At 40.3% G+C, this 27,689-nt stretch overlaps 1 protein-coding gene across 1 annotated transcript; it reads left to right on the forward strand.

The window, feature by feature from the left end:
• Nucleotides 1–1,240: 1,240 nt before the first annotated feature.
• Nucleotides 1,241–20,762, forward strand: atp6v0a2a (ATPase H+ transporting V0 subunit a2a; the record flags this gene model as incomplete). Its single annotated transcript, XM_080742522.1, has 20 exons — nt 1,241–1,351; nt 2,519–2,597; nt 2,814–2,911; nt 3,380–3,517; nt 3,929–4,026; nt 4,603–4,729; nt 4,837–4,919; nt 5,386–5,479; nt 5,622–5,834; nt 6,270–6,420; nt 7,252–7,391; nt 7,482–7,639; nt 8,216–8,306; nt 8,395–8,513; nt 9,339–9,549; nt 9,641–9,760; nt 11,129–11,242; nt 17,494–17,611; nt 18,258–18,429; nt 20,660–20,762. The coding sequence occupies 20 exons, from the start codon at nt 1,241–1,243 to the stop codon at nt 20,760–20,762; spliced, it is 2,538 nt and encodes an 845-aa protein (XP_080598648.1).
• Nucleotides 20,763–27,689: the final 6,927 nt, after the last annotated feature.

The following is a 27,689-nucleotide window of genomic DNA, read 5'->3' on the forward strand; positions in this document are numbered from 1 at the left end:
CACACAAAGGAAAGGCAGATGGTCGGCCTGGTTTCAGCGATGGAACGGAATATATAAGTGGATGGAGCGGTTGCCATGTTTGATATTACCACCCTATCTAGATTCTTTTTTAATAATTATATAAATTCAGAACTCTATTGAAAACGTATAACATGATGTTCAACTGAATGGTAGGTAGGATACTCCATATTATAAATCTTGTGTGATGGATGTCAATATTTTGCAGGTTGGTGATCTGATTAAATATTATAGGCTAGTTATTAGATCTAGAGTAGACATTGCATTCGTTTATATGTCCCAGAGGGTTATATAAGAACATAGTCACTCATAGGAATATTTGAGTAGCCAATCTAGTTCTTATTTGTACAAGTTTGAATACGTTGACACCAAGACATGGGTGGGTGTAAATAATAGGTTATGTATGCAGGTGTAGCCTAATAATAAATAGAGCTTATATGGGCTTCAGAGAACCTAGTCATCCTGCTAGTGTGATTTCCCCGCTGATGAATATAGTCTATATATTATTTGAAGATCTGGGTCAGGGGGTTCTTCATTGCTACACATTTAAAGGAAAACTGGAACATTTCTCCTACTGCAAAAGGTCTACGAGTCGGGCGCACTCATTTGCGTATAGAGCAATATCTGGCAACCCAAAGACGCAATCTGTGTCAATTGCCGGGGCGACGTACTGTAGCAGCCCAGTGCGAATCTAGGGCCGTAGCCTATTTCTGATTATCGCCTTTAAACGTGCTTTAGATGAATTTGCCGTATCGCCTAAACCACTCAGCAATTATATAACATTTAGCCGTTTCTTTTGTAGTTTTGACCGACCAGTAGTATCGCGTTATTACAGTCTTTTTGCAACACGGTGACAGGTGTTCAAGGTAGCCTGCAGCAAGGATGACGGCGTTCGCGGAGCCCTGTCGATGGAATAGGTGCAATAAGGAGGTTTTGGCCTTTGTTTCCACGTTATTTATGCCGTAGAGATTAAACGTCTTCTTGGAAGGAACGCGAGCTAAGCATAAGCTTACAGTGCGATGTCTCTAGACTGACAATGTCACTATACTGATCCCTTGAAAAATATATCTTTATTTACCGACATTAGTCCATCATCGGGGTCGTTAATTGGTTAAGAGGTTGGTGTGATGCGATGGCATATTCTTATTAGTGTTAAATCGCTCGATGTCTAACGGATAGTTGACAAATTAAGGCCGGGAGGTGGATTGCCTACAGATAAAAGATGGTGTTCCGAAGTGAGGAGATGTGCTTGGCGCAATTGTTCCTGCAGTCCGGCTCGGAATATGACTGCATAAGTGAGCTTGGAGAAATGGGACTGGTCGAGTTTCGAGATGTAAGTATAGGTTTACTAATGAACCGAAGTGCTCATTTAACTCTGATAGTGTGACGTACAAGTGGACGCTTGTGGGACGTGGGTCCATTTGGTTACACTTGGGAGACAATGGGAGTTTACTGATGGATAAATGAACACTGGGGATTTTTGTTTTACTGTCTAGCCTAATAAACTGTCTGTATGAAAAATCTGTTTATTTTTAAAGCTGCAAAATAAATGGTCAGTCTTTGTTTCTGTGTGCGTGCATGCAGGCAATTTATAGAGCCGCCATAAATATGCCTGAATGTCCCAATATAGGCCGCCTACTCCATTTAGATATCACTAGGGTAAAAGTAGAACACTACCAAAACTGTAGCTATTTGCACATGCCAACCATGATGATCCCTAATGTTAACCCTATCCCTAACTCAGTTCGAACCCTGACATGGGATTGTTTGATTGAAGACTTTATTAGAAGGTTGCGTAGGAAAAGGTACAGTTTGCATAGGAAAGGGTACATTTTCATGACAGTACTGTTCACTGGTACAAGGTCAACTAAAAGGAGATCCTATACGCTTTATACAGCTTATTTACACAGCCCCCTCCCCCCTTTATGTATCTCATATAACACTGAACGTCAGGGAACATAGGACCATAGAACATAAGACCCTGGGAATATAGGGATGACCCTGTGGTAATAATAATCATCAGCATCATTATTATAACAGGTATTCTGTTAGTGTGACATCACAGTGAAGCCAGAGCGTGATGTCAGAGCGGCAAACCCATTCTGTTAAAGAGTGGTTCTCCTGACATCACACTGACATCAGAGCATGATGTCAGAGGGCAAACCCATAGACCGTAAAAATGTGTACACGTCCAGACAGACGAACACGGACAAGTTGTGATGTTTCTCATAGTAATCTACGTAGGTAAAATCTCATTGAGGTCTGAGGTCTCATTCTAAAGACAGAGCTGCAGCCATGCGATGCACAAGCGATTTGATCAATAAAGAACTCAATAAACATTAAGGAATGAAGTATGTCAGCGGCATTAACTTTCCAACAGTTGACTTAGTGCCTGCTGTCAAAAGTGCTAAAGAATGCAGCCACCTTTCATAACCTCGGTCAGGTATTATTGGCAAATGCTCTTATTTGCACATTGACTATAATGCTTCTCTGGTTGCAGCTCAACCCAAGTGTCAGCTCATTCCAGCGCCGCTTTGTCAGCGAGATCAAAAGGTGCGAGGAGATGGAGAGAATTCTGGGTAAGACAGCAATTTGACTGGACCACTGTATATCTGAATGAAAGGTCATCTGGACGCTGAACGGTCTAGTTTTGCTTGTGCCAACAGACTGACCAGACTGACATCTTTATGATGTAGTGAAACTAACCTTTTCGCCTAATAGTTCTAACTTGTTCTGATATTATATTGAGCTTTCTTAATGAGATGATCTTTTGATTATTTCTTTCTATGACCAAGGCTACCTCTTCAGAGAGATACGCAAGGCTAATATAGCTTTTCCAGAAGATGATGAAAGTCCTGTTGCTCCACCACCCAAACAAGTCCTTGAGATCATGGTAAATTGCCTTTGTTTACCTTTGTTTGATTACATATGACATATATAATATGGTTTAAATGTGGCCAAACCAACCATAACCAACAACATGCAGTGTTGAATTATTGTCTAAAGCTGCAATCCATAACTTTCATGTCCGACCAAGGATTCAATCTCAGTTACCCTGTGAAACCTTTAATGTTGAGCTATAATAGAGCACATTTGGGAAGGTGATTCATGCAATACATTTGTCAACCAGTAGTAGTCATACCCTAGCACATGATCTCTAGACTAGGGTATGTCTCAATAAGAGCAGAAAGACCACCTCTCCTACCACAGCAGTTTTGTTAGTTATATTGTAGTAAATAAATAAGTAGCCTTGAGAACCAATAGTTCCTGAGCCATGTGGCCCATAGGGCAGAAGCCTATTTCCTGTTTTTGTAGTGTTGTACAAGTATTCATGATGCCAGTAATTTGCTGTGGTTTTCAGGAGCAGCTTCAGAGGCTTGAGATGGAGCTTAGTGAGGTGACTAGGAACAAGGAGAAGCTGCAGAGGAACCTGTTGGAGCTCACAGAGTACACGCACATGTTGAAGATCACACGGACCTTCGTACACAGCCGCTCAAGGGTGAGTCTGTTTATACAGCTACAGTTTAGGATCGTTCGTCTAATTGACACCGACCGTCTGTCACGCGCAATCCATACTCCGGTCTCTGATTGATCTGTTTTCATGTCAGGTGAGACTCAGCAACATCTTTCTCTTGTGAGATGATATTTCTTTTACTAGACGAGGTTGTACTGGAAAGCATCCTATATTATCCTATATTAATAGCACAGTCACAGTGTAGGACAGGTATTACGCCTAATTTATGCTATTACATTCGTATAGGACACTCAAAAAAAGACAGATAGCCATATGCTATCTAGTCTAGAGAAGCTAAAGCCAATATACAGTTTTAGGCTTGGGTATGTTAGATTCTTGTCATAAAGACGTGATGGAAATCTGATTATTCAAATGTGTTTCGTTGTATATATGTAGCATGAGGCTCTTGGTCCACAGTATGAAGAATTTCCCACAATGGAGACAGACTCTGTGACTGGATGCACCGGCATGCAAAGACTAGGAGCCAAGCTGGGGTGAGTTACAGTATGCTTGATTTATATTTGTTACGGCGTCGTGTCGCACAGCGAAAATGGGCAATCTACAGACTCAGACTCAGACTCAAGCGCCACGGTGAGATGTGTTTTGAGCTTGTAGAGCGAGCGTGAGTGTGTGACAGTGCAGCGCAACTAAGTATAAATTTGTCTTTATAGTATCAGAATTCCACCATATAAGATGACTGATTTAACTGAAATAACCAGGGGCGTCACAAGGGGGGGAAAGTAGGACTGAGTTACTAGGGCCCAATGTGGAGGGGCCTTAATTATTTCATACTTTAGCTATTGAAAAACAGCAGAAATACAAGCTCACAGCGAGGCACCGAGTGCCACACTGTGAGCTTGTATATCTGCTATTTTTCAATTTGTTAAAGCACAAAATAACACGTTATAATGCGTTCCCAGTCTAAATGGGTTAAACCCCCTCCCCCTATGAAGAACATTCCTCGGTGGCTCGCAGTGAATCCTTGTACCCAGGGCCCAGAATTTAGTGCGACACCCCTGGACATAACCATGATATGAATCTGGACTCACGTTGAACTCTCTTGACCACAGATTTGTGTCAGGACTTATCCTGAGAGTAAAGATGGAGGCCTTTGAGCGCATGCTGTGGAGAGTCTGTAAAGGCTACACCATCCTCAGCTACGCCGAAATGGACGAGAACCTCACTGATTTGGACACTGTGAGTTGAATAACACAACTGTTTTGGATGCGACGAGGGACATGCTATATACACAGAAATGTTATATATATATTTAAATATCAGTAATAACATATCTATTATTACAGGGTGAGATCAACAAAAGCGTTGTGTTTCTCATCTCATTCTGGGGTGATCAGATTGGCCAAAAGGTTCAAAAAATCTGTGACTGGTAAGTTTGTTAGTTATTGTTAGCATACACTAACTTAATCTGAGAATACATTATTGTTATCAGATGCCTCATCTACTTCACTAGGGATGGGACGATGTGATTTGCGATATTATCACGATAATCAAAATATCCCCCAACCTCCATTGCCAAAAAATAGCAGATCTAGATCATCAATTTTTTGGAAAGAGATTTGGTAGAGTGAAACAAAAAAGACTGAATCAAGTTAGTTCCAGTTTCGTTTTACCAATTATAGAGCGTTTAAGTGGTACCAGATATGCAGCTTAGCAAATAAAAGGTGAATTGATCCCAGTGCATGACGGAGGATAATCTCCACAATACGATTATTGTGAGTGTTTTTTTATCACAATAAACGACAACGATTATCGTCCCTTCCCTATACTTCACCCTTCTCGAAAACCATAGTTTCATAATATGTCACATCATTGTGTGCTTGGTTATCCCTCAGTTACCACTGTCATCTTTACCCTCACCCCGAGAATGACGAGGAGAGAGCGGATGTGATGGATAGCCTAAGAACACGCATGCAAGACCTTAACAATGTAGGACTTTGCTAAACCTTCTGCCACGGCTAAAACCGCCATACTAAAAGTGTATTACAGAAAACTCTTAACATGCAATCAATACGTCGTCCATACAGACATGTATAAACATGGTTGTATAATGAATGCTCCCTTCCTCCAGGTGCTGCACCGTACAGAGGACTACTTGAAGCAGGTGCTGCAGAAGGCTTCTGAGTCAGCCTTTACATGGGTTGTGCAGGTGAAAAAGATGAAGGCCATTTATCACATCCTCAACCTCTGCAGTTTCGACGTCACCAACAAGTGTCTAATAGCAGAAGTATGGTGTCCTGTTAATGACCTGGCGAACCTGCGCGGGGCACTAGAGGAGGGTTCGGTGAGTGTGTCGCCAAAACATTCATTAACCACTGCAAGAGGTTAAATGGTCTATAGGGGCTGTGTGCGTGCTTGCGTGTACACGCCTGTCTGTCTTTCTGTCTGTCTGTCTGCTTGTATGTGTGTCCCGAGCTAATCTAAACTGCCTTGAGGTTTGTGCAGGCGGGTTTAGTACATTGTTTCAGTATGTGAAAAATGGAGATAACATGCCAGTGCAGGAATTTCATGGCCACTGTGCCCCCGCAGTTTGACGTATTTATTTGTGTGAAATAAACAGCTCTTTGTATGTATGATGTACAGTATGTACTGTATGTGTATACTCAAAGACTTATTACAACTTTTGAGATTTTGTATCTGTATTCTGTAACATAATATGAATTATTGATAAAATGATATGATGTATTCATCCTTATCGTTTTCGTTCCTACTTTTCCAGAGAAAAGGTGAGGCAACTGTACCATCCTTTGTGAACCGGATCCCAAGCAATGACACTCCGCCCACCTTGTTGAGAACCAACAAATTCACATCTGGCTTCCAGAGCATTGTGGAGGCATATGGGGTTGGAGACTACAGGGAGGCCAGTCCAGGTAAGAACTGATGCATGTCCCTGCATGTACAATGTGATGGTCTTACTGTATGTACCTGTAGTCCCCACCACAGTTAGTACAGCCATGAACCAGCCCACAACAGCCCTGCCAATTGGGCTCAGCCCTATTGTCCCGACGGTTTGTGCGTTGGTCTGGCTAGTGGGAGCCCCGGGTTCAATCCCTGCTTCTGCGCATCACTACATACCCAGTGGGTCCTATTTTGAAAAACATTTTTAAATAGTTCAAATAGCTGATCTACAAGCTCACAACGTGTCAATGTAGATAGGCTATTTGAAGTATTTTAAAAGGTTTTTCAAAATAGTAAAAAAAAAGTCAAAGAAGTTTAGGGGTTTATGGTTTAGCATGGTTGAAAATAGGGCCCTAGTCTTCTCAAGGGGCCCTGATGTGTTTTTTATTTTACTGCAGGTTTGCGATAGCTTAGAGTAGGGATGGGACAATATGAAAATGTCGTGTCACGATTATTGTGACCAAAAAGATTGCGATTCACGATATTATCAAAATATCCCAACATCCAATATCCTGGGGCAGAACATTTGCCAAAAAATTGCAGATCTTCAAGCTCACAATGCGTCGTGTTGGTAGAGAGCGAAAAAAAGACTGTATCGAGTACCTTATTTCCAGGTCTGTTTTTCCAATTATAGAGGCTTTAAATGGTATCGCATATGCAGCTCGGCAAATAAAAGGTGAATTGATCCCAGTGCATGACAGAGGACGATAAATTAAATCTCCACGATAAACGATAATAACGATTATCGTCCCATCCCTAGCTTAGCTACAAGTGTAATTTAATCCTTTTTCTTTTATTGGCAGCTCCCTACACCATCATCACATTCCCTTTCCTGTTTGCTGTTATGTTTGGGGATCTGGGGCATGGGCTTGTCATGGCTCTCTTTGGCCTGTGGATGGTGCTGACAGAGAAGGGACACAGAAGAAAAAGATCCAGTAATGAGGTAGAAAATATTCCTTGGGTCATTTGTATGATTTTGTTTTTTTATTTATTATTCCCTGGAATGACAACATTCTACTTTATCTGGGTTAAGATTTGGATCATGTTCTTCGAGGGACGTTATATCATCCTGATGATGGGGCTCTTCTCTGTGTACACCGGGCTGATCTACAACGACTGTTTTTCAAAGTCCTTCAACATATTTGGCTCTAGTTGGAGTGTCAGAGCTATGTTCATAAACCAGCAATGGACGTGAGTCATCAATAGAAACATGCTCATACATGTAAAGCAATTATGCATGTTATAGGACAGTAATAGCTTATCCCATTGAGTCACAGTATGCTTTATATTTCTGCTGACCATTTTCCAAAGCATACTGTAGTTTTTGTTATTGTTGTAAATTTTGATTCACTTTACAATTCTCAGTTCCTCTGGCTGATATTTATATCCATGTGAATGTCATGAACGTTTGCATTTTGTTTGTAAAACAATCTTTTCTTGAGAAATCTGCACTTTAAGCTGCATTAAATGTTGACAAAACATTGACATTTGATCAAATAAAGGCAACCAAAATGAATGTTGTTGGATTACCCGTCTCAAGCGAGTACTATGCAAAGTTTATTTTAATTTCATACTGAAATTTATTGAACCATTGGCTTCCTCAAAATCTCCAGCTAAGATAGGCCTTGAAAATGTAATGTAATGTGTATACCATGAGTCACAGTTAATACTTTGCTTGAAGTTGTCAGGTCCTATAAGTTGCATCCTGTATTAATATGTGTTATAATCTTTGGCTAAGTAAAGTAATACTTTCATGTTATATTGCAGAAATGAAACCCTCCAAACAAATGCATTGCTCACTCTTGACCCCAATGTCAGTGGCGTGTTCAATGGACCCTACCCATTTGGCATTGATCCCGTGAGTATACCCAGATATTAACAATAGAATTAGTGCCTGGTGCAGTAGTTTGTGAATTGTTATTTTTATGTTTCCAATTCTCTGACAGATATGGAACATGGCAGTGAATCGCTTGTCCTTCCTCAACTCTTACAAGATGAAGATGTCTGTCATAATTGGTGTCATACACATGAGCTTCGGAGTGGTGCTAAGTGTCTTCAATCATCTGTGAGTTAATTAACTAATTATAAGGCATACCAGTGTATGTGGTTTACGGGTGCCACTAAAAAAAATCATTAATTCATTTTACCTATAGAGATTGGAAAAAAAATATTTATTTCAATTTGTTTAAGTCTAAAATAAAGCCATCCAGGATCCTGGTGAATCGTGACTATAAAACCTTTGATTGAGAAAACATGTAAAACCGCTAAACAAAGGGTATTTATTAAATCTAAATGTTATGTATCATATAATTATAATTTTTTCCCCCACAGAATCAAAGGTTTTATGGTCATGATTAAGGCTGCACAATTAATCGTTTTTAAACAGAAATCGCGATTTGGAACCACGCAATTAGCAAATCGCAAAGGTGATTTCTGTGCGACGGTGGCTCCCCTCCTCCGTCCCCTGCACACGTGAAAATAGTCTTAGGGTGCATTGTTTTGCCTTGATGAAAGCAAGGGAATCTTTTGAAAATACAACCGAACTGAATCAAACCATTTGAATGATTGCCAATTTGCCTAGTTATTAATCAATTTCTTTTTAAATGTATTACACAATAAATATTCAACTGAAGCTTTGGAAGCTTGACTTAAGGTAGTGAAGTGATTTTATTTGGTTAAAATAATTTATTATGTCAACCTTTTAACAAAAAAAATTAAAATGTTTTAACCAAAAAAACGATCACTTATCCTACCTTAAAATAAATATATAAATATCGCAAATAAAATCGCAATTGCAATATTAGTCAGAAAAAGTTGTAGTAAACCCGTCTACGGATGTCAAGTCCAGTAGACAGGTTACTACATGTGTTTTCTCTCTCTCTCCCTCCAGGCATTTCCGGCAGAAGTTTAACGTCTACCTGCTGTTTCTTCCTGAGCTGCTTTTCCTGCTGTGTCTCTTTGGCTACCTGGTCTGCATGATTCTCTACAAGTGGCTAGCATTTGGCGCACGTGACTCGCGGCTGGCCCCCAGCATCCTCATCCACTTCATCAACATGTTCCTCATGCAGGGAGCAGATGTCACTCCAATCTATCCAGGACAGGTCTGTGTTGTGTTGACTGTTGAGCATACATACCGTGTCAAATATGAAAGGTCATACTGATAAAATTTGTGTGTCTGTCTTGACTCCCCAGACTGGACTCCAGGTCTTTCTAGTGGTGGTAGCCATGCTCTCTGTTCCTGTGCTGCTGTTAGGAAAGCCTCTGTATCTCTACTGGTTGTACCGTGGAGGCAAAGGCCTGCGCAGACGCAGAGTGAGTTCGGTAACACATGGGCTGTGTTCAGATTGTCCATTTCCTCCTCTATCGAGGCTGGCATCAGATTGGTTTGATCAAGTCTGAACAGCAAAAAACACATGGAAACAGATTTGAACCACATTCTTAGCAGGGTTCCCACGGTCATGAAATTCCTGGAAATATTTAGAAATTAGAAAAATATTTTTCCAGTACAGGAAAAGTTTTGGAATTGATCAAGGGTCCTGGAAGGTATAGCTATGCGTTGTCTTTGGTTATTGATTTTGTTAATACCTCTGAAATGACAAATTAAACATGGGCCAAATTGTCAAATATTAGAGGCAGAAATTGTGAAAATAGCAGATCTACATGCTCACAACGCCTCGCGTTGCGAGGCGTTGTGAGCATGTAGATCGGTTATTTTCACAATAAAACCGTGTTATACAAAATTCCTCTACTCTTATGCCATGGCTACACAGAGCTGGATATTTCATATATCCCGGTTTTTCAGATATCCACATAGAAAAATATCTAGGTCCACATGGAGCTGGATATTTCATGTATCCCGGTTTTTCAGATATCCACATAGAAAAATATCTAGGTCCACACGACAAAGATATCTAGGTCTAACAAGCACACACACAGTAAAGTCTTCAGAGATATCCGGGTTCCCTGTCTACACGGATCCAGTGAATCGGATATTTTTCAATCTCTCCACTTATTTATCCGGTTTAAAAAATATCCAGTTTCACAGCCAAAATATCCAGCTTCGTGTGGCTGCAAGCCCCAACAGCACAAAAATATTTCTAGCTTCAGAAATATCCAGCTCTGTGTAGCCATGGCCTTAGTGCTCGTCAGGGTGCCGGGTCCCCAGTTAAAAAAATATTATTTCGGGGGTCACCGCCTGAAAAGGTTGAGAACCACTGGCATACACTACCTGTCTTTGGGCATTGCGCATAGGAGTAAGCTACCTGTTATTGAGCTGAATTATTGTTATATAGTCCTGGAAATTGGGTTAAATATTCTGGAAAGGTTTTGGAAAAGTTTTGGAAATTAATTGGTAAAAATGTGTGGGAACCCTGCAGGCTGGAATCAGATTGGTTTTATCAAGTCTGAACAGCAAAAAACACATGGAAACAGATTTGAACCACATTCTTAGGTTGTTGGAAATGCAATTTTCTGATTTATACTTTGATGTATGTTGGTGTCACTCACCACAAACACAATGCATCACATTGCAATGCATGTGAGCTTGTAGATCTGCAATTTTCGTTGAGTGATACCATCATAGGACGATGATAGTATATATACTGTATGTGACACGCCTGTGGTATGTTTTGAGTTCCTCAACGTATCACGTGATTATTTAAAGCTATTGTCTTAACCCAGGGTTATGAGAGGGTAAGACGTGTAAGTGAAGATGATTCTACTGTACCATCCTATGAAGAAGATGAAGAAGAGGGACTTGATGAGGTGGACGGTAGAGGGACCATGCCCAAAGAGGTTAGGCATTTTTCCCTCTATCTGTGTCAAATATTTTATCTAAGTTAAATTACACCTTAGGCCTTAATCCTGAATTAGCCCAAAGGAAATTTCATTTCTTTTCATTTCATCTTTATTTATTTAATTTATGTTTTTAACATGATTACATTAATTGACTTTTATGTTGATGTTTATAATAATTATTATTATTTACAGCTCTACTGTATGACTCACATTATCAAACACATTGCATTATGTTTTAAATATGGACCCAATACAGACTGTAGCTCCCTTCACAACAAACACAGGTCGGCGTCGGTTCTTTATGAAAACGGGCAGTTTATTCTCCTCCTCTCTTCTCCTCCAAACATGCCGTGAGAACTAGGTTCACACACATAATAAACAATAATCAATAACTTGTACAGTACTCAAACAGTGAAGCATACATGAAATGAAAATACAATAAACATGAAATGCGCGATGCGCAGTTAAGTGTCCATCAAACAGAGCGTCCACATGAAAGACAAATCTAAACATAGAATACCTCGGTGGCCGCTATTGTGAACGGAGGTTCTTCTTCTTGAGTTGCTCAGTCCTTTAGTCTTTCTTTTCACCGTCTTTCTTTGACTTTAGACGTATTTTAAACTTATAATAAAACTTAAGAGGTGCATCACATTAAGAGCAGTAGGACGCAGAGCTCAGCTTGTGCTCTAGGCAGAGCAGGTCTGTTTGTTACACCTGTGAGCAATGACATGTAATCAAGCCTACATCAAAGAGGTCGGTGTGCAGCTAATAGACAGTCAGTGAATCTTTGTTCCATCCCATAATGTTTTTAACCACATCTTAATATTATACATTTTTAACCTTACATGAAATCACTTATGAACCCAAATATGTATTTATACCATGAACTTATAAGATTATTTATGCTTTATGAACTTATGACCATTAATTATTATATTTTAGCAATTTTAGTATTTTTATAGTTTTTAGCTTGTAACAGCACTTACACTCCCACCAAATCAATCACATTCAAAATGTGGGATTTTCTTAAACCAAAAACCATGAAAAGAACAAATCAAAGTTTGACCTTGAGTGTGTACTTTGCGTGAGTATGCCTTATTCTAAGTGTGGTGTCTGACCAGTGGCTTCATCCTTTGCACCATCTGCCCCAAGGGCATTCACTTTTCCATCTAGGCCAGAATTCACTGGCTAGGAAGTGCACTCTTCTCCACCTCTTCTTCTGATGGAGGTCTTCTTTGTGGAACTGTCCAGGTGTGGGATGTTTCACGTGGTGTAAGTTTGATCGGGATAGCTGCCCTCCCACCCTGAGGCTATTCTTCTTGTCCAGGGTGCTTTCTGTTAGAAGTTTGGCTTTCTTAATGATTTCAGTGAAGTCTTCTCGCTTCCGTTTCCTTCCTCTGGACTTGTTAGAAGGCTTTGTAAAGTGGTTCCTCACTGAATTCACTTCCTTTGCCTTGACTTCGTTAACATGAACCTTGCACGGCTCAGTGGTCATTTCTCGTTCTCCCACCATTTTCTCTCCATGTGGGAGATTCTGATTCACAGGACAGTCAGGTCTCTCCTTTGACTGAACTGTGTGTTGCTTATTGTCATTTGGCTTGATGTCTTTAACTTGAGCTTTGCACACTTTGTGCACTTCTGTGTGCACTTCTGTTTTGATTTCAACTGATGGCTGAACAGCAGGTGTCACCCTTTGCATGACGATTCTGTGACTGGTTCCCACTACATCAGCACTGCAGTTGTCCACCGGATGTGAGCAGCCAACGATGCTCCAGCCAAGATCGGTCCTCTGTGCATATGGTTGACCATCATCACCTGACAGGATCTCTCTCGGTAGGAGGGCTTGTTGACAGTTGAAGCCGATCATTAGGCCAATCTTACAGTCCAACAGAGGTGGAATCTTATCCGCCAATTGTTCCAGATGAGGCCACCTTAGAGCCGTCTCCGAAGTTGGAACGTGTGACTTGTCTTTTGGAATTAACTCCTGTGTGAAAACTGTTGTTAACAGGATTCTTTTCTCCAAGTTGTATCCTCTTACTTGTAGGTTTGTCAATTTCTGACATGGTACGACAGTTGACCTTGTAGACATTGTTGATAGTCGCACTTTGACTTTCTCTTTGTCCGTCTTTAAGTCTTGGGCCACTTCATCAAGAATGAACGTCTTGTTGCTCTGTGTGTCTAAGAGCGCATAGACAAGAACTTCTTGATCTGGCTGTTTTATGGATGAGACCCAGACTGGTACGATTGAGGACGTGTGTGTGTTTACACCTTCCTTTACGACTCTGGTGGCAGTTGTGAATGCTGTTGCATTCACCTCTGTAGTATCTGCCTCTGTAGCGCTTGCCTCAGTATTTGAGTTGTCTTCTCTTTTAGGTCTTGACCTTTGTTGTTCGTTGAACTTCTCATCATGCAAACATGTCGGATGTCTCCTCTGACATTGTTCACATGTGCTCTTGTCCTCACACTCCTTTGAGCGATGACCAGTCTTTAGACATCCAAAGCAAAGCTTCTCTGTTTGCACAAACTTAACACGATCTTCAAGTGTCCTTTCTTGGAACTTTCTGCACTTGGTAAGGTCATGTCCTGTTCTTTCGCAGAGGACACATGAGAGAGTCTTACTCTGTGTCATGTTTGTGGCCAATGTCTTTGCTTGAAAGGGTTGGCTTCGTGGTTGTCTTGGTTTCTCTCCTTCAGAGCTCCTTATTGCTTGTACTGAGGATATGGGATCACAAGCAATCTTTGCTTCTACTGACAGGAAGTCTACAAACTCTTTGAAAGAAGGATACTCAATCCCCTCTTGCCTGTCTCTATTTACTTTGCGGTTCCAACTGGACACCAACCAATCTGGTAACTTCAGCAGTATCTTTTGATTTTCGCTGCAGTCGTTGAGAATATTCAATGACGTAATGTGAGTCATTGCAGCTTCGCAGCCCCAGAGGAAATCTGCAAAATCTCTTAGCTCATAGCCGTCCTTAGTGCTTATCTTTGGCCATGCATGCAGCTTGTCTATGAAAGACCTTCCAATTAGGAATAGGTTTCCAAACCGTTCTTCTAACAGCTGCCAGGCTGTGTCGTATGCTTCTTCTGTGCCTAGTAGGAAGAAACCTTCAATGGCTTTCTTTGCAGCGCCCCCTAGGTACTTTCTCAGATAGTACAGTTTCTCTTCCTTTGAAATGTTTTTCTTGTCTATTAATGTTCTGAAAGACAGTTGCCAGCCTCTGAATTGCAAAGGGTCTCCAGTAAATACTGTGGGCTCTGGTGTTGGAAGACGATTTCCACTTATAGCTTCTGCTAGCTTATTGACAAAATTAGTGCTGTCCTGTCCTTGTGGCAGATACATTGAATTTGATGTAGCTTGCTGTAGACTTTGGGAACTTGGGGATTGACTTGTGACTCGTTGCGGTATGAATGAGGGGTTTGAGTCGTGGAGGACTTGTGTTACAACCGTCTGAGATTGGGGAATGAATGGGTTGCTTGAGACTTGTGGAACTTGTACCGTAACTGGTAGGGATCGAGGAATAAATGGGGAACTTGAAATGTTGAGATTTTGTGTTGGGACTGTCAGGGTCCGAGGGACGGAAGGGGAGTTTTCTGCTAGGTCATACACCCTTACTCGAGCTTGTGCAGCATTCAGCTTCTTCACTTCCTCTAGGCGTTCTATCTTACGTTGCCTTTCTTTTATTGCTAGCTCTCTGGCCATCGTTTCAGCCTCCATCGCTTGTTGTCTGGACAACGTTTCAGCCTCCATCGCTTGTTTCTCAGTTTCGAACTGTGCCTGTCGTTCCTTTTCTTCCACTTGTAGCCTCAGAAGCTCTCTTGTTTCCCTCTCTTGTTCATCCAACACTGCCAGAACTTCTTGAGATGCAGCGGCTTCAGCTGCAGCCTCGTTTCTTTTGACTGTGTTGTTGCTTGAATGGGTATCACATTTCGACTGAGACGGTGGCTCTAACAAGGAACTTGTTGAATCTAAGATAGATCCAAAGTCAGGCCATAGTTCGTCATCTTCTGATACATGCCTTTGGAGTCTCCTTGTTGCCTTCTGAATAATAAGGTGTGAAAGAGACACGCAGGTGTCTATCTTACGTCGCAAGTCTGGTTCAGGGGTTTCCAGTCGACGTAACTCTTCATAAATGGATGTTAACTCTGAGGTCATTCCCATGTTCTGAATTGCCTCTTGTAAGTCATCATCGGGAGCAGACACATCAGACAAAGTGTCTTTGCTTATTTTTACCGCACACTTCCACTTGCAGAAAACAGTTCTGTACCGACGTTTTACACTCTTTAGCCTTTCTTCGTGAAGTTCTCTTCCCTTTTCTGTCAGGGTTCGACTTCTTTCACTTCTTCGTAGTGTTTCCACCTCTTCCGATTCGGTGGCTGTAGCCTCGGATAGAGATGCATTGATATTTTCATCTTCTGTAACTTGGGATTGGGAAGATGGATTCACTGTATTGGCATCTTCATAGCCGGTCTTGGTGCTTGGGTCAGACATTTTGAATGAATGTATGGCATGGAACGTGTGAATGAAGAGTTTGAAGTGTGTCTAATAGTGTGTTAACTGTGTGTAAAATCCTAAATAACTGTAGTGTACTGTGGGTGTGAAGGTAACTTCAATTTCAAAACAAAAAGAAACAACCTTGGCGAAATGCAAAATTCAACCTTAAATGCAGAGAAAATACCTTAGAAATACCTTAAATCACTTATTCTTTAAATAAGGAAATATTTTTACAACAGCGGAGTTGCCCTTTAACCTTAGTTACTCTTCAGCAAAAGCCAAAAATAAAAACAAAACTTAGGTAGTTCTCCTTTAAACTTCTTAGTTTAGGAGTAAAACCAAATGAGTAGTCCTTTAAACCTTTACTTTATATCAAAATAAAATGAGATTGTTGTCCTTTAACTTCTTAAACCTTGTTCAAAGTACAGAATGAATTTATCCTTTTAACTTATTTATCATGAAATGCAAAACGACTTTAAACCCTTTAGTTTAGAAACACAATATCACATTAATATCAACTTGAATGTCTCTTCTTTTTATAACTCTGATAACTTGCTTATGATCTTCTTCTTAAACCTTGTGCAATGTGACAACTACCAGCACATTAGAATTGTCCCAAACGTGAAGGCTAAACTAAGCAGGGAAAATAGATCTGAGTCCTTGTTGCACTTTCCAAGTTTAACCACTTCTCACACCACCTTAACTTGAGGATTGTGGCAGAGAACTTCTTGGCTTTAGCTTGAAACGTTGCGCTTTTAACACAGTCTATCACCGTTGCTTGTCGTTATGCCGACACCTACTTTGTGGGCTTTGCTTAGTTGAAAGCTGGATCTTCGTTGCGTTGTCACCCGCGGTGGTTTCGTTGTCTCTCCTACCCGTGATGAGCAGTCGAGTTCTCACTGTAGCTCCCTTCACAACAAACACAGGTCGGCGTCGGTTCTTTATGAAAACGGGCAGTTTATTCTCCTCCTCTCTTCTCCTCCAAACATGCCGTGAGAACTAGGTTCACACACATAATAAACAATAATCAATAACTTGTACAGTACTCAAACAGTGAAGCATACATGAAATGAAAATACAATAAACATGAAATGCGCGATGCGCAGTTAAGTGTCCATCAAACAGAGCGTCCACATGAAAGACAAATCTAAACATAGAATACCTCGGTGGCCGCTATTGTGAACGGAGGTTCTTCTTCTTGAGTTGCTCAGTCCTTTAGTCTTTCTTTTCACCGTCTTTCTTTGACTTTAGACGTATTTTAAACTTATAATAAAACTTAAGAGGTGCATCACATTAAGAGCAGTAGGACGCAGAGCTCAGCTTGTGCTCTAGGCAGAGCAGGTCTGTTTGTTACACCTGTGAGCAATGACATGTAATCAAGCCTACATCAAAGAGGTCCCGTGTGCAGCTAATAGACAGTCAGTGAATCTTTGTTCCATCCCATAATGTTTTTAACCACATCTTAATATTATACATTTTTAACCTTACATGAAATCACTTATGAACCCAAATATGTATTTATACCATGAACTTATAAGATTATTTATGCTTTATGAACTTATGACCATTAATTATTATATTTTAGCAATTTTAGTATTTTTATAGTTTTTAGCTTGTAACAGCACTTACACAGACTGTTTCACCGTTACATCATCACCATTTAACATTTGAGTACATTCCGATGGAATATAGCCTGGCTGCAGCCCCCGAATCACTGAAACGAAATGAAAATTCAGGCTGAGTGTCTGTGTTGCAGTTTGACTTTGCAGATGTTCTCCTGCACCAGTCCATCCATACCATTGAATACTGCTTGGGCTGTATCTCCAACACGGCGTCCTATCTGCGTCTGTGGGCGCTCAGCTTGGCCCATGCCCGTAAGTGCATTGTCAGCAGTTCTGTAAGGGATAATGAATGGCTCCGTGGTGAATGACGATATATAACATGCCGAAGGGATGTTATATATCGTCATTCACCAAGGAGCCATTCATTATCCCGCTTATTACCCGGCTACTAAATAAAATGAATAATTTGACTCAAAACTAAAAACAAAACAAAGTATTTCCTTGTTTAAAGACGTCTGGAAGTGTTCCACAAGTGTTGCGCTGGGCGTCCCCCTAGTGCGACACGGTCGCCTTGGAAAACAAGGAAGTGGTGATTAGATAGAATCCATTTTCTGACACTACGTTGTCTATTTCTCGCTTAAAATATTTTTAAAAACATTCTTGAGAGCAACGTTTAGTTCTAAATGTCGCTGTGTGTTTGTTTACATGGCTGACATATTGGATACAGCACAAGATTCACGCAGTGCAGCTTGACTGCAGCAGGTGCTCTGAGTCTTTGATTAGGCAGCGGTCTGTTATAGAGCGGAGCGGTCTGTTATCCAGAAATAACAGACCGCTGATTTCAGCAACTGACCAATCAGAATCAAGCATTCAAACAAGCCGGGTAATAAATGAAGATATTTCCACACCCTACTCTGCGACGGTATTTATCTGTTGTTGTTGCTGTTTTGTTCCTTAGAGCTGTCTGAGGTTTTGTGGGCCATGGTGATGCGCCTGGGTCTGAGGATCACTACCAGAATAGGAGTGTTATTTTTGGTGCCTGTATTTGGCCTTTTTGCTACACTCACCGTGTCCATCCTTCTAGTCATGGAGGGCCTTTCAGCCTTCCTCCATGCTCTCCGCCTCCACTGGTGAGTACCGCCTCACAAGGGCGTCACAAGGTGGGGAAAAGTGGGACTGAGTTACTAGGGCCCAAGGTGGAGGGGCCTTAATTATTTTATACTTTAGCTATTGAAAAATAGCAGATACACAAGCTCACAGCACGGCACTCGTAAGCTTGTAGATCTGCTATTTTTGAAGAGTCGTGAAAATGTGTGCAAATCTTTGAATATATTTATTTTTCAAGCGCACATTTGTAACTCAAATTTTGCTTCTGGGGGTCCTTGGAACTAAATATTTTGCGATGGGTGTCCGTGGCCAAATACATATGGGGGTCCATCACATGAAAAGGTTTGAGCACCACTGACATAGAAACATAGGTTTTTCAAAAAACCTTAGAGGATTTGAAATATTGAAAGACTCACACATGTTCACGATTTTTCAAAAATAGCAGATCTACAAGCTTGTATATCTGCTATTTTTCAATAGTTAAAGCACAAAATCATGCATAATAATGCGTTCCTAGTCTAAATGGGTTAAACCTCCTCCTCCACCTATGAAGATCATTCATGGGGGGCCCGCAGTGAATCCTTGTACCCAGGGCCCAGGGAATTTGGTGTGACACCCCTGCCGCCTTATGTCATTGATAGTTTCACCTCTACAATGTAGTGTTGGTTAAGGTTTATTAACAACTTTCAACCTGGTGTCCCTATTATGGGCACATCATTATGGGCTAAATGTTTTTTAAAGTGATAAACCTTTTTGGTCTGTGTTTTATTTTTTTCTCTATGAAAGAAAAACAATAGCATTGTATTAATTTACTCCTAATGACCAAATAAAACTACTATTACCGCTTCTAACAACCCTCGACGAAAGGTGTCAGGAGGAAGTTTATTCTGACGTCACTACAGTAGGGGTCTTCAACGTTTTCAGGCCAAGGACCCCTTAAGGGCCATTTATAGTTACGTATGGTTGATTTTGTGTACGTTTGGGGGTGATACAGTACGTACGGTAATTGCGTTGACATTCATAGTACCGTACGGTCTCTGTGTTACAGGGTTCAATAAAGCCTATATGTACATACTATATCCACTAGATGGCACCCAAATGCATCTTCCCAATGAGCAAATGCTACATGCTACATACATAGCGCCTACATTGTTGACAGAGAGGTTTATAGACACCCTTGGAGGATACACTCGGATTGAACGACACTAACCATCGGCGCTAGTCACTGTGCTGTCTGGGTATAATATAAAAAGGACTGGAGAATGGATGAGCGTGGACACATGCCGTTGCGACCGCCTAGAGCGCAATCTCAAGGGGGGCGCCGCCGACAGTTAATGAGCCACGGTAGCCACCCAAACCGACCCAAAACCGACTAAAAACACCCCAATACCCGCAAAAATCGTGTGCACGGGAGTGGAGAGAGACGCATTCGAGAGAGCCCAGTTGGTACTAGGTAGAGAGCGCTGATTAGGCTGACATGCGGGTCTGCGTCCTGGCCTGTTCACTGTTCAGCGTGTACTTGTGTTTTTTTTTTGTTTGTTTTTTTTACTTCCTCCTACGAAATGGATACAAGAAAAAAAGACGAAACATTTCTCCCTCTACTGCCCCCACGGTTGACACAAGTTCGCCACGGGTAGTTCATGTGTACGTACGTTTTTATCGGTTTTAGTCCGTCAGGTTGAGTGTTGTCCGTAAGGTTACTGAGAGAGACAATTACGTCCGGAGCTACGGAGAGACCGGATTAAATTACTCTCCCCCTCCGTTTCTTGTGTATTCCTGCGGTCCTTAAGTACTACTATGCATGGTACTTTAGTTGAGAGAGAGATTAAACAGGGACCCACAACCTTTTCATATATTCCATATATTTTCATCGTTTGACAGCACAATCAACAGTGTATTTTGGATTCATTTCAATTTGTGTTTTCAGATATTTAACCACTTGAGCCTTCATTACCTATAATAAACTTGACCTTTCACTCTGTACTTAGTCTGCTCTTTTAACCCTCTACACCAAACCTCTTTGCCGAAGATAGATGATCTACAAGCTTCACAATGCCTCGCAGCGTGTGGCGTTGTGAGCTTGTAGATCTGCTATTTTTGGCTACAGTTCTCAGAATATGGACACTAGGGTTCAAGTGGTTAATATAAAAAAGGAAAAAGACCCTATCACTCAAAGATATGGAGGATCCCCTGTTGAAGACCCATGCACTACAGTGTATTTACTAAAAAGGATTTTTTTTTTTTTAATTTCAGGGTGGAGTTCCAGAACAAATTCTACCACGGGACAGGTGTTAAGTTTGTCCCTTTCGACTTCTCCCTGCTGCCCTCGGTATGTGAGCAAGATGGCTTACTGTAACAAAGGGACAAAGGGCCGCACTGGACGTGTGTGGGGAAATGGATGACTTTTATAATTAAGAAGGAAGCTGAAGGTTTGAGCAATGCACACTGTGATACTGACAACAGATAGAAACTCATTGTCATAGCGATGTTTTTTCCACCATGGCAATGTTTAAACTATATGTTATTGGCTGCACTGACTGCCTTACATGGTTGCCACCGTATCCAGCAAACCTCTGAAAACCTTGGGGTTTAAAGTTCTTAATCTAAGAATTATCTCATTTTGTAGGTACAGTATATATGCTATACACTATTGGTTGGTCCATAATTGGGCAAATTCTAACATTTGATTTGCTTTGTGCTGTGTAAAATATTTTTTTGTAATATTTATTACTTGATATGTCCAATTAACATATGTTCGGGGCAATACAAATATGTTACAACAGTATACTTCATATCACGCATCCTGATTTTTGAGTGCCATATAGATTAGCTCCCGATGATGAAAAGTGAACAGCTGAGGGGTTGTGAAGTTATTCAATGCTGCTTATTCATGTGATGAAGATACTTGTTGGCAAAGATCATCAAAGTTCCGCTGATAAATGTTGTTACTAATATTAAGGAAAGAAGAAAAAGACATCACAACCTTTTAGTGAAAGATACTGTCACAACGCACTTTTCAAAGAACAATGTAGAAATGATTGTACAAGGAAAATATCTGAATTTCCACCATTGACTGTGATGATGCCAAATGAAAATAATCTTCAACTGTTAGCTATTTACTTTAATTTAATGCTTATTTAAAGATAACCTCCCCTGCAATAAATAGGGAAATGTTCCTGAAGAAGTCAAGGCGCCTTAGTTCTTTCTTCAGATGATACTGCTTATAGCATCTTTTGGTGATGATTGGTTAAATTATAATTATTTAGGCCTAAATTGTTGTCAGTATAAGGCTCTAATCCTATTTTACAATTTTTGTGTTGGATAAGGTTTGCAAGAAATGCCAGCAAATAAAATGTTTATGCTCAAAGATATATCTTATTTCCTGTTTCCCTCTAAATCTAATTCAATCGTCAGACTCTACAGTATGTTTTCATGTTTACTGACTGAGACACTTTCTTGTCAGCTCCAATAAAACTAGGCTACACAGGGGGGAAAAGAATTATGGAAAGATTCCTAATGGCTGGACTTGTTTGACAAAATGTGATGTAAAAACACAAACAAACGTAAGGTGTTGTAAGAAGTTAGAACACATAGCAGTCTATCTGTGATGTCACTTAACTCTTTATACTGTTGGTACAGAACACATTGCAGTAGGTGTGGACCGACTAGTACTTCTGCAATGAAGATGAGCAGTTCCAGGGGATATAGGTATGTTGGTGTGTTTACTAATGATAAGAGACTGAAATATAAACAGTAAATCTCAGTAATTACGTATGAGAACATCTTTACTAACCACATTTAAACTTTGCAACAGAAATAATGCTAACATTGCCATCCAAAAATAAATCCCAGGTATAAATCACAAAGGGCACCATCTTCTGAACAGTTGTCACTATTGACCACATAGCTGCGTGGTTAGTGAGCTTGCCTGGGGAACCAGAGCCCCTGGTTGTCGCAGGTATGATTCCAGGCCAGGCCAGCTATGTGTCACAGTTTCCCTGAGCAGCAAGACACCCAACCTCTAATTGCTCCCCCCTCCACGCTCCTCTGTGGGCAACTGAAGTTCCCCCTTGGGATAAAATAACCCATAAAACCATATTTAACCGACATGTATAGAGTATTCAAATACAGTATTAATTTGGATTGGAGGTGGTCAACCTATTCTACCATTAAGAAATGTAGACCTTGATATCGGGTAGGACTCGTTTTACAAAGTCAATTAAATAATTTGAAGAAGATGGCACAGGGCTAGACTAACGTGCATGTCATTAATGGCAATTTTGAAACAGTTGATAACCTAGTCTGTCCATCGTGGTTTGTCTACATGGACGGAGTGCTTCTTACTCAACACCAACTCACTTGTGTAGAGTGACTCGCTTAGGGGCACCTAATGAAGCAATAAGCCACAAGAGGCGAGTGGTTACCTGGTATTTTACACCGGCTGAGAGGCGTAGCCGAGTGTCTCCAACACACTCAGCCGGTGTAAAATACAGGTAACCACAAGCCTCACGTGGCTTATTGCTTTTCTAAAACAGTTACAATATGGCACCATGAAAAATCATAGACATGTACCAATTAAAACTGTTCTATTTCACTAATAATTCACTATAAGGTCTGCTCTGCAAGAAAGTAGTCCCCAGCTACAAGAAAGTAGTTCCCAGCCTTTTTGTACTCGGGACTCGTGTATGCTTTTTGGAACGTTTGGCTAAAAGTACAAAAGTATTGGTATCAAAATGTACTTCAAGAACAGTAAATCATTATGTAAGTAAAAGTACTGCAGAATGTCCTATTTAAATTTTCAAATGTGTACAAATATTTTGAAAATAACAGATCTACAACCTTGCAGATTGGCTATTTTCTCATGGCCGAAATGTACATAGGGCTGACATTTTTTAATGTAAGTTTTGTAATAATAATCAAATTCTACAAAGTAACCGCAGTAGTAACTAAACCTTCCAAATAATTGTAGATGATTAAAAGTGTAATATTTGGATCTGAGATGTGGAGGAGTAGAATTAAAAGTATTGGAAATGGGGAAATACTCAGGTAAAGTACAATTTAAATACCTAAAAATTGTACTTATTACAGTACTACAGTAAATGTTGGCTACTTAGTTACTTTACACCACTGGTTGTTGCTCACCTAGCACAGTGGTTCTCAACCTTTTCAGGCTGTGGCACACAAAATAAGCATGGTACCCCCATCCTGAAGAGCACTAAGAGACGAGGAATATTATTTTTTGTGGATATTTTTCTGCCTTTATTGATAGTGAACAGTAGACTGACAGGAAATGGAGTTGTATCCACAACACGCTGTCGGTCTGGATTAAAAGCCTATATGTGCCTGGACTGCTACACTAGCCTGCAGGCCCAATGTTATCTTTTACACAGGTTACAGATGATTTTCCAAGGTCTCAAAACAGAACACAACACACAGTGTTGTTATTGGTTTTATTTCAGATTTTCATTGAAATCAAGAGGTTTGTCACTCATACAGGTACAGGCAGAGAAATGTTGGTGTGCTGTTGCTGTTCAGGTTGATGGAGTTATCCCTTAAAGATCACTAAGTTAAGGTAAGGATATGCCTTACTGTGTAGAACCTTTTTTTCCCCCCCAAGGTGATTGGTGTAATTCCCCTAATAGACCACAGGAAGGAGGTAGTGTTCCACAAATCTTTATACACTGGGTCAAATGGGTTCTGTGTGTAGAGTTGTTTTATTAAAAATGTAGCCTATATTACACCCACTTGTTTCTGATATAGCCTTAATAGTTTATTTGTTTTTATTTATTAGATATGACAGTATATGCCTTCCTTTTTATTCTTCTACAATTCAGGCTTGTCAGATGCCCCGCTTCTCTTTCCAATTCCCTCGCTATTATGATCTAACTCGGCTATCCCCTGTCTATTAATTGAGTTTCTTTGATATCACAAGGACTCATTCACGTTCACCATATTTTTGATAGTTCAATATCTTTCTGAGTTATCAGACTTGATATTGCGTAAAGCATCTTGGTGATGATTGGTTAAATCATTTTATTTAGGCCTAAATAGTTGTCAGTATGAGGCTCTATTTCTATTTTACAAATTTTTTGTTGGATAAAGATGGCAAGAAATGCCAGAAAATTCAATGCTTGTTCTCAAAGATATATCTTATTTTCTCTCTAAATCTAATTCAATCAGTATGTTTTCATGTGTATTGACTGAATCTATCTCTTATTAGACTCGCTATAATGTTCTATCCAGCTAATTTTACTGAAATATCCTAGTGAGTGATCTTCTATCTTGTCTGTTTTGGATTCTCTGATGCAATGTGTCTTCTGAGTGGATATAGCACTTACTGTAGATCATATACTGTACATAAATTATAACATAATTATGCAGAACATTTTGTCCTTTTCCTTTATATACCCAGGGACTTATATCGGTCATGCATCTTATGAACATCCTTACTTCAAGGCAAGCTCTCTCCCGCCCTACACTGTTTTTCTGTCTCCCTCCCTCTTTCCCCCAGAATGACGACAGTCAGAGCTGAATGAAATGACCTTCCTTTAGACTCCTCCTCCTATTCTGTAAAAAGGAGGGAGAGAGAGAGAGAGGCAAGGTGAATGAAAAAGAGGAAGTGTAGCTATAGAGCTACATCTATCTCCATCCACATTGTAAAGACAATAGGGAGCAATGAGGGCATTCTTCTTAACTAGTTTCCCGTGGTAAGTAACCTCTTTATTACCTGCAGTTATACCGTGAACAAGATCAAAAGTGGGCTTCAGATGCTGGAATTTGTAGCTGTTAGGGTGTGTACCTTCATGAGGTTAAAAGACTTGGAAGTGGCTTCACAGAGCAGTCAGTGTAAAAATAGGTGTTAAGCTAAATATGATGGTTACACGGCTCTCTATTCAAAAAGTAGATTATTTCAGAACCTCAAAACACAAATGGGTCTGCATGTGACACTCTTTGAGAATTGGCCCAGTTATTACATTGTCTATTTCTAAAAGGGGTGTGTCTCTTGAGTGCTCAGTGCTCCTAATACTCTCAGTTAGAATTTAGGCATTCATCTGAAGTGTGCAAACAACGCTTTCTCTTATTCTTACTGCAGCTGCTTATCTCTATAGGCAACGACTAGATCATAAAAGGTGACATGTAAACCATCAGTATTTGTTTGTTTTGTTTCTTTGGATGGCTTTGATCATTGGGATTTTGGATTCAAGTTAACATTTACCACTTAAATAGCTGATCACGTTGCATGGTGATGTGTTGTGTGAGCTTGTAGATCTGCAATTTTTTATAAAAGTTAAAGTAGTTAAGACACTATAATCAGGATTTTAACACATGAGCTCATCCCATTTGGAAGGTTTGAATGTTGGAATGTATCTTAACATGTATTTTCGAAAACAATTTAGCTTTATTGTTTTTTTTTTGTGTGTGTGCGTTAAATTGCTGCAGCCATCGCAGATCCAGTTGCAACAAAAATAATACATTTGGAGATTTGAACACAAAACGGTGTCAAACAACTGTCGCTCTCACTGCGTGTGGGTTTAAAATCTGAATTCTATTTAGATAAGAAAATAACTCCCCTAAAGGAGGAATCAGTGCAGCTGTTGTTGTGGAGCAGACTTGCATTAACTATTTAAACCCTCTACATTAGTTGTACATCACATAGCGAAAATGATCTACAAGCTCACAACAGTATGGTGCTGTTTCATTGTTTTTGCAGAATGTTTCCCTATGACATGTCCAGAATAGTGATGCTAGGGTTCATGTGGTTAGGAAAGTGAATCTTTGATCATTTCCACATTCCCTCTCTTCCTCCCTATTGGTGATCACTTTATCTTCAGTCATTCAGTGATGAGTCATATGTCTCATACTGAAGGCAAGGAATAAGCACAGCACATGTATATATGCTTTTCTCATTATGATTTGTCACCCACTTGCTTTCTTGTTTTCACTCATATTCATTAGTAGCTCTGGTCCATAGCGTTAGTGGAGTTCTCCCTAACGCTATGTGCCTCTACCTCCGTATTCCTTGGCAAAACCGGAACACCCCGCCGTCTGGTCCAAAAATAACAAAAACTGTTTCGCCCCTCATCAAACCAAAGGTATCAGTGGACAGTTGAAAGCTTACTCTACTTAGTGGACGAGGTCTGAGCCCCCCACCACACGATTAAAATACATTTCTAGGGCAAAATGAAAAATATTCTACCAGATGGAGACGCTCTTCCAGGTTTTTACGAAACAGCGCTTCTAACGTCGCAGAGTTGAATAACACCCAGTGAGACTAATGCTCATTGTAATTCGGTCCTCTGACCTGCGCGGCAGTAGTGAGTTGGCACCTTGATGGCGACGACAAATAGTGAAAAACGAGAAGAAATGGAGTCTCCATCCGGTAGAATATTTTTCATTTTGCCCTAGAAATGTATTTTAATCGTGTGGTGGGGGGCTCAGCCCGCGTCCACTAAGTAGAGTAAGCTATCAACTGTCCACTGATACCTTTGGTTTGATGAGGGGTGAAACAGTTTTTGTTATTTTCGGACCAGACGGTGGGGTTTTGCGGTTTTGCCAAGGAATACGGAGGTAGAGGAACATAGCGTTAGGGAGAACTCCACTAACGCTATGGACCAGAGCTAATTCATTAGTATGAGTTTCCCATTTATTTATTCCATAGATTGAATTATCAATGTCTGTTGATATACTGTAGATGTGTGATATAGAGTGATATCATGTGTATTTGTCTTACCATAACTGCATATGGGTCGTGAAATCATTACAAATTCCAGAATGAGTTTTAATTCTCTCCTTTAAATCTTCTCAGCTCCTGACTGTTTACACTAATCCACTTTAGCTTGACTGCATGTATTTAATTTCATGGGCCTACATTTAATTCAGGCAATGTGTCTGGACGATTGCACCTTGCACACAGACAAACAGAAAAAAGCAGTGGAATATTCCTGTAACTGTTATACCCATAGAGCTATAATAATAGGGTTATACCAGACATAATAGGATGTCAGCAGTTTTCAGCATCAGGCAAGGTGACTGGAAAAGGGGAAGGGTTGCTTTTTAAATGGCAGCCAGGCCACAGTATGTTTTAATATCTCTGGAATAAAGTTAATACGACGTATTATGCCAGAGATATTAAAACAAACTGAATACAATCACATTTGTAAACGTATTAGATTTACAAATGTGATTGCAAGTGGCTTGTATTCAAGTGGCAGTCTATTGAACTGTTCTCTTGCGAGGTGAGATGTAATAATCTCCAGTAATAATCTGACGCCCCTCTTGGTAA

Source organism: Nannobrachium achirus (assembly GCF_963921795.1).
Source record: "Nannobrachium achirus genome assembly, chromosome: 15".
Taxonomy (NCBI): Eukaryota; Metazoa; Chordata; class Actinopteri; order Myctophiformes; family Myctophidae; genus Nannobrachium; species Nannobrachium achirus.